General features: G+C 43.9%; 1 protein-coding gene across 2 annotated transcripts in view; it reads right to left on the minus strand.

Annotated features, from left to right (window-relative positions):
• ESR1 (estrogen receptor 1) overlaps positions 1-8,509 on the minus strand; it is a 245,146-nt gene that overhangs the window by 3,423 nt on the left and 233,214 nt on the right. For both annotated transcript variants that reach the window (XM_019638905.1, XM_019638906.1), the window contains exon 7: positions 1,180-1,363. In XM_019638905.1, the coding sequence (XP_019494450.1) occupies positions 1,180-1,363 (184 nt within the window). The remainder of the gene's footprint in view (positions 1-1,179; positions 1,364-8,509) is intronic.

Raw genomic sequence — 8,509 nt, forward strand, 5'->3', positions numbered from 1 at the left:
TGTGTGCCCATGATCTTGACTTTGGGTTTCATCATGTAACTTGTTGGCCAATGGAATGTCAGTAGGCATGACTTAACTAAAAGATGAAAATGCACTTGCTCAGCCTGGCTTGCTTTCTTGTTTCTCTGCCATCACTGGGAGAAGAATATGTTCCAGCTAACCTGTGGGTACAGGAAGATAAGAGACATATGGGACAGTCACCTGGCCAACCTGCAGGATGACAGCTTGACACAGAGTCTCCCGGGTGTGTCTGGCCCCAATCAGCTGACTCACAGATGTGTGAGTGAGCCCAGCGGAGAGAAACAAAGCTGCCCAGCCAATGTGCAGCCTGAAGGAGACGTCTCCATGACTCATGGAACGGAGAGAGTGAAAGTGATTTTATAGCTAGAGATAAGACTGTGAGGAAGTCCTAGAAAGTTAAGTAGGGGCTAGAGCATAAGAAGCAATATAAACAAAATAAAGGGATTTCTACTTTTGTCTAACAGCAACAGGAAGCCATTTCAAGTTTTTAAATAGGGAAACAACATGATCAGATTTGGTAGTAGAACGGTCACTTTGGCTTCATTGTGGAGAATGGACTATAGAGGTTCAAGATTGGAGGCAAGGAAAAGTGTTAGGTGGCTGGTGCAGAAACCCAGAAAGAAGTGACGGTGGCATGGACTAGAGTAACACCAGTGGGGGTGACAAGAAGGGATCTGAGAGGGATGGAAGGTAAATATTGACCCTCCATGACGCATCTGGACCAAGTCTCTCGCTTAGGATTTCTAAGTTTAAGTATATAGAATATGATATAGGAACCACAATGGACGTATCCAGTGCCTTCATGGGATGGGTGTCCTCACAGACCTGCCTTGATTGAATGGGACAAAGTGAATGACCAAACATTGCCCTTCTCCTGCACACACACACACACCTGCACACTCTTTCCCCCTTAAGACCTGGCACATACTTCAAACTGAGCGTAACTATCACACCCTCTCTGAAGCCCTCTCTGTCACTTGTCCTGTGCCCTAGACTTCTTCCACTGTCCTCCCAAAGCATTTCCACTTCTTATGTGCCAGAAACTATTCCAAGTGTGCTAGCTGCATCCAGGCATCTGCCCTCCCTGGGCTAGCGGTAACAGATGCTTGGGGCTTGTCTCTCCACGCCTGTCCTGTGGGGAACCCAAGGGCGCCTCACCTCATGTGCCTGAAGTGGGAGAGGATGAGGAGCAGCTGGGCCAGGCGCCGCTGCTGCTGCTGCAGAGTCAGACCTGCTTTGGCCATCAGGTGGATCAAGGTGTCTGTGATCTTGTCCAGGACTCGGTGGATGTGGTCCTTCTCTTCCAGAGACTTCACAGTGCTGGACAGAAACGTGTACACCCCTGAATGTGCAAAGAGAGAGTGAGAGAGAGAAACTCACAGAGGATGAGGTCTAGGAGGCTGGGGGTGTACATGGGACATCATACTGAGCCAGCGTCTTACCCACCCATGCACAGCAAGAGGCAAGTTTGGACCCATTTGACCCAAGCAGCTCTGCAAAATTCCTACGTGTCAGCCAACTTCCAGGGTTTGTCCTCAGGATTCCTAGGAAAGGCACTATTAACCTTGGGATTGCATGGTTCCACTAGCCACCCTCTCTCTGACAGGTAGGTCACCAACATGAACTAATGACAACCCTGTGAGTGGGACATTAATGTTCCTTTTCACATGAAGAAACCGAAGGGCAGAGAGATGTGGGAGCCAAGATAGTGCGATAGGATGGAGCGAAGCTGAGAATGAAGCCCGGCAAGCTGACTCCACACCTGGTCATCATGGGGATGCTCAGGAGACATGGCCTCCTGGTGTGACGCACAGGCAGAGTGAAAGTGATTTGCTAAGTGATCGACAGGTAATTTTTCCAGGTACGATTTAACTTGCTGTTACATTTCAGGTCAGATTTAGGGCCTTCGTACTTTTCATCCTCAGCTAAAAGGTTTACGATGGGTCTAAAAGACCATGGAAAGTGCTGTTTTTCACTGGCAGGCATGTTTTTTTTCCCCAGTTGCCTTTATTCTGACAATAGTTCCTACTGCCTGGGCCACAGGTAGACTCAGGACCAAAACTAGACAACCAGGCCACTCCATTCTTTTGGATAGTATCAGCCCTGCAATGGACACTCTGAGCTTTTTCTGGAATTGTATATGGAGGTTGTGAGGCAGAAATTCTTTTCTCTAGGCTTGCCGAGTTAAGCGGTTGAAAATATGGGACTTTGAAGTAGCATCTTCTCAGCATATGGCGTCTCCGTCTGTGGAATGGACCAGAGCAACAATAAGCAAAGGTGATCGTTATTCGGGGGTGGGGAGTTGGGGGAAGAAATTCTGGTTCCAGTCACATGGTTCTGCTTCTTATATTTTTCATTTGACCTTGGAGCTTCCGTAGTATCCTTTCTAACACATGAATCCATAAATTCCCTTTTGCTTAGGACAGTGTGATTTGGGTTTCGGTCACCTGCAGCTGAAAGAATCCTATCTATTCAACTAAGCTTTGAGCTCAGCCTTCGGACCAGAAGGAGGTTGATAAAATAGGAAGTGCAGAGAGCAGGAGGAGGGCAGCATGGACCAGTCTTGTCTTGGGACCACAATGATGGATTTGCTCTCAAGTAAAGACTCCAGAAATAAGCTGCGTTCTGCCTAATCATACCACCTTGCAGGAAGTAGATGATGTGATATTTTCTCCAAGATGATATCTATTTAGCGATATTTTTTTGGTCTTATTTTTATTCAGTGCACTGGATAGAAATACACATATTTCTTATAAAAATGTGTAAATATGTATAAGATATTTATAAATATACAAATAGAATTAATAATTCATAAATATATATTTCTTATATATATTTCTTCTCCTGTCCTCCCCCGCCCTTCCTCACTGGTACCTCCAAGTTTATCACTCCCTGACTTTGTAGTTGTACGGTGGTGGCCACTTAAGACTCATACAGCAGCCTATAGGTTGGGAGTGGAGAAAACAATTACATAGAGGAACTCATAGTAAACAGTGTTGTACTTGCCCAGAATGGAAAACGGCTAAGCTTTAAAACAAACATAACAACAACAAAACCAGAACGGTCAGGATCTTGGCTTCCATGTAGCTGAATAGAATAATGTAGCTTTTGGTATTCAGAGGCACTTTGATCCAAAGCAAATAGAGTACAGAATGAGTAAGCAGCAGGCAGGCAGTGGGGTAAAAAGGAAACTGCTGGATTACTTCACTTATGCTCTATATGGGCTGTTGATAGAGAAAGAATATGTCCATTAGAAAAATGGGCACGTGTCCAGTGGCCTTGGGGTTCGCCAGGAGGTAAAGGGTGGCAGGGAGGTGTGGGTTGGGGGTTGGAGTGGCCTCTGTTGAGTCCCCATGGCCCTGCCTCTCACCACACACAATCTATCTAACCTCACATCTCCCAGAGGCCCTGCATCTGGCTGGATATCCTGGGAACTTGCCCAGGCCATAGAGCTAAATTAATCCAATTCGAATGATGTGTTTTCTACCAGTTTTCTTTTGTTTGTTACCACCCGATATGCTGGCCTCATTCACCAATAATCCCATTCTTGTTCAAGGAGCAAACAGCTTGGCTGGCCCTGCCTGGGATAGTGACACTCGTGCAGCACTTGGCCTTCCTACTCCTGGGCATAGGGTTAGAGCAGACTGGGCTACTATCTCAGCCGTCCCGAGGGCCAGTGCTGCACTCTGCCCTTTGCAACGAGGTCAGAGCCTTGGCACTCAGACCCCTGTGTGGCGTTTCCTCATGGGTTGCTGATCCCCCATCTTCCCTCACGTGCACATGTGGATTCCTTTCTTCAGCATGTTTTCATAGAGAACCTACACTGTGCGTGCACTGTGTTATGCGATACAGGTTTCAAGCCTTATTTCCTTCTAAGTTGTTGGTGTTTTAAGAGCAGATATTGCCTGTGAAGAAAGAATTTTCTTAACACCGACTCTCGGGAGGCAGGCCATGCTCAGAACAAGCCTGTTTTTCTAGTCCTCTCTTGGCACCAATACAGCGTATCATCTCGTTCTCGTCAGAAGATACTTCCTAGCTGTGCAAAGACACTTAGAAGTAAAAATACAGTCCTATTGAAATGCCAGTAACTGGCAACAACAGCCATCATCCCTTTGTGCATTTCTAACAAAATGTGATCCACGTTTGCTGCCTGTTGCCCCTCAGGGACCATTGGAGAGAGGCAACAGAAATCCAAATTCCCAGAATGCTTCAGGTGCTCTGTCAACAGCAGAACAGAATTTCCATATCCCAGGTGGTCTCTGCCACCCCGGATGGCTGCACCGCTGTTCTCAGCAGCATGGAGCCAGCGATCAGACATTGAAGGCCTTCAGGAACATTCTTGTGATGAGGCAGGCTTTTGCAACTCTCAAGGCTGCTCCAAATCCCAAAGATGGAAAAAAACAATCTGTATGCTATTATCCAGTCTTGAAGGGTTGTTGGCAGAGCTGAGCTTCTACATATTCTGAATTTTGTAGCCAACATTGGGAGTTGTAGGAAGAGTCTGTGGAGCAGCCTGGTGGTAGAAAAGAATGGGGAGCAAGGCGGTAGGGACACCCCCACGTAAGAGATCTCAGTTCAATCTTTCTCACTCTCTTGCTTTCACTGACTCTTGATTCCTCTCTCTCCTTCTTCTCTCATTCTGCTTGAACACACTTCCTTCTCCCACTTTGCTCTCCACTCTACAGGAAGTCCTCTCCATCCCCATCAGTCTTCTAGGGAAAGGAGTTTTCAAGAAGTTGGAGGAATTCAGGAATGAATACTGCAGTGCACATAGACACCTGGCCATGCCCTGACAGAAGCATTAGCACAACCGGGGTGCCTGGCAGGCCCCGCCATTGACCTCTGCTGGGGCCACATCTAATTGCTCATAGAGAAGTGAGGACAGCTGAGGCCCGTGGCTTCAGGACAAAGTCTTCAGCAAGGCCAGATTGCTTCTTTTCCAAAAGGACCCTGGGAGAGTCCTTCAATCTATGGCAGCTTGACAAACAACAACAACAACAACAACAACAACAACAAGGAATGACTCAAAGGAAAAAGTGCAGAAAACTCCTCAAGTCCACAGTTGTAAGTGATCTGGGCCAGAAAGCTGGGATAAAAGGAACTTCTCTTTTTATCCTCTTCACCCAGTGATTAATTGGCAGATCGGCCTTTCAGGCTTTCTGTTGAGAGTTTCTCCACTACCAAATAGCACGTTTGCTCAGAAGGGCCTTCAAAGTTGACAGCTTGATGAGTACCATGTTTGTTTTGTGCTTCCCCCGTGACAGCCGTTCTTGGTGGGGATGGTGCTGTCCCTTCTGGGCTGTTTGAACAGTCCCTGGTTGCTACGGCTAGATAGTGGGAGTGCCGGATGTCCTACAATGCGCAGGACAGTCCCAAACAACGAAGGATTTTTTTTTCTTAAATGTCCTACTGAACTAACCATACTACAAATAAAAATTCATAGTGAAAACTTTTGATAAGCTTTTACAAGGCTGTACACAAAACATTCAGCATGCAAGTTGGCTATAGAGAAGGAAACTTAAAATGGAATACCTTTTCTCAAAACGATCTAATACTTTGTGACTTTATGCAGTCTGCCAATTGAATGTTTTACATACGCTTTCCAACTAGATGCTTGGTTGAAATTATTTCAGTGCAGTTGCACAGGTCCTACAAAGGCAACACAGTTGGTTGCAAATATCTATAAGAGAGGTAAGGCTCTTCTAAACAAAATTAGAATCAACTATTATAAAGTAGTAGATATCAATGAAATATTGTGTTATTGCCTCCTACATGTTTTTAAATAATTTTATAGCATGATAAGAAATCCATTTTGTGAAAAGTACATATTAAAATTATTTTGTGGTTCTTTCTTATCTTTCTGTCTTACCCCGACATTGTCTCCAGAAGCTCCCCACACACTTCTTGATCACCTCTTATAGGTATTATTGTTTCTTTTTCCAATCCATCATCTCTTCCTCAATCCTTACCCAAAGGATCTGACCTTTATAAGTTCCAGAGAATGAATATTTGCCTCGAATGTCATGGGCTATTAAGATAGGATATATGTCTCTATACATTTTGGCACTTCCTTATCCTATATCATAACAAAGGGAATTACTTTAAAAATACACATAATAAAGCCCAGCTCATTTGCAAAATTATCTTATTTATTTATTTATTTATTTATTTATTTATATTTTCCTTTAACAGTCTGGTTTTTCTGGACATGTTATTACTAAATCAGTCTAATTTATTCTTGTCTTCTTATCATATATAAATAGGTTCTGGTTAGTTTTTAGTTTTCTTATTCAGGTAACCCATCTCTACCTCAGCTTTCTCATATGCTTGTACTTACTGTGCAGGAAAGCTCCTGATCATCTTATAGCCAAACACTCATTACAAATACATGTAAGCATTTTACTACTTTATCATGTTTTCTACCTTAGTCAAGCTCTGGGCATCTGCATTGAAATACATATTGCTTTATTTTTAATTATTTTAATATCATTTCTCCTTTGTATGAAAGTTAAGAAATTACACTGATTTAAAAAAAAATTACGTGTATAGAGTATCATGTATTCATTTCATTTCAGGGTATTCAAGGAGATTTGCATGTTGTATTAGACTGGTGTTATTTAGTGGCAATTCTGAGATATTGTTCTCCGAGATATATGATTCTCAAACGTGGTTGTCTCTCAGAATCTCCCATGGAGTTCCACCCAAACCTGTGTGACTGTCAGCTAAGGGTGGAGCTCTGATACCTGTGTTTTTAAACAGCTCCCCATTGATGAGTCTGATAGCCACCTGGGATTCAGAATCACAAGATTACCATGGTTTCTTTATGCCGTGGCCACTAAAATGTAAAATCTTGAAAACATAGATTGTATCCTCTTTCTGTGCCAAGTGCCTTATCATAATGCAAAACGATTTTGCGGATGTCCTCTACATGCATGTCTGCTCCGTATGGTCGTCCATACTTTTTTCTGCTTTCTGGCTGGCTGGTTAGAATGGCAAGAACTCTTAGTAAGACCTTGGAAGCCACACAATTAAGATCGCAGAGCTGTCACCAGCCTGAGTCCCTGCAAGGACCACGTGGAAGAGGCTCTGACATTGTTGAGTAAACAGGAAATAAACCTCCATGTGTTTAAGCCATTACACATTTTGCAGCTTATTTGTTGTAGACGTTGTCTTCCTTTAATGAATGTGACAAGTATTTTGGTTAGATAAGTGAATACATTTGTATAAGAATAAATGATTGGATAAATGAATACACTTGAATAAGAAGAGATAAAGTCACAGGGATGTTTTGCATGCCTCCTTTTCTTGTAATTTTCCACATTTCTCAGGCCTTACGTGCCATAGTTTAGTTAGACGCTATCTCCCTTCCCAGGTGCCGATGTTTTCACACTTGATTACAGAAACCACGATCTAGATTCTGGAACCATCTCAGCATCCCCATGTCACGCTAACCATTCATTCTAAATACTAACATACTTCATAGTGACCAGTATGTTAAAGAACCACGGGGCATGCCATGGACGTCAGAATGCTCAGTCCGTCATGATTCAAAGATGCAGCTCCCAACGTTACTGAGGATTTCCAAGGGATTGCTTTGTGCCATGCAGGAACTGACTTCTCATGTCATGAACTCAACAAAAGGAGTATTACTTGGAGCAATATTTGTCCATAGGTAAGAAACTTCCATTTTCTTACTGATGTGTGATTTTTTCCCCTGAAAGATAAAGAACCTGTCCATAACCCAATCCTTGAACGATGTTTACTATTCACTAGTATTTCTAAGATCACAAACTCATCCAAGTCCTCTTTTATGTCGTCTCAAAGTGAGAGGGATTACAGTGGAGATAAGCGTTCTTGCCAGAGCCCAACACGGGAACATGGTGGCCCTGTTCACGTGGCATCACTATATACCCACAAGTGCCCTCTTGGCATGGATGAGTATGAAATCATATGGTAATGATTCAGTGACATTTATCAATTTAGTATAATTTTTAGTGAAATCTAAATATTCTAGAATATAAATACTCGGTATGTCAATACATTGGAGCTGACTCAAAGGACAAGTCTCTTAATGATGATTTCAGATCGTGAAACTGATATACTGATTCAACTGACTTGAGAAGAAATCTTTTTCTTTTTTTTTTTAAAGATTTTTATTGGGGAATTGTGGGGATGGGAACAGCACTGGGGAATTGGGGGAAGGGGAACAGACAAGTTGCTGTCATTTTTTTGTTCTTCAGTCTAGTCGTGGAGGACGCCACCCCACTGGCCCAAGTTGGCACCATCATTGCACTCTTCCCGGGCGAGGCAGATCAGTCGCCGGCCTCTGGACAGCCACTCACCACGGCTGCCGGCCAGTCACGTTGGCTGCTGGCTACACACAGTAGCCCATGGCAACCCACTGCCACAGGGGCTGCAGCCCACGCCGTCACCGGTGACTCATGGCAGTCCAGCTCCAGGTTGAGCTGTTGTTCAGCATCTTAGCTGT

Source organism: Hipposideros armiger, unplaced genomic scaffold, assembly GCF_001890085.2.
Source record: "Hipposideros armiger isolate ML-2016 unplaced genomic scaffold, ASM189008v1 scaffold_41, whole genome shotgun sequence".
Classification (NCBI taxonomy): Eukaryota; Metazoa; Chordata; class Mammalia; order Chiroptera; family Hipposideridae; genus Hipposideros; species Hipposideros armiger.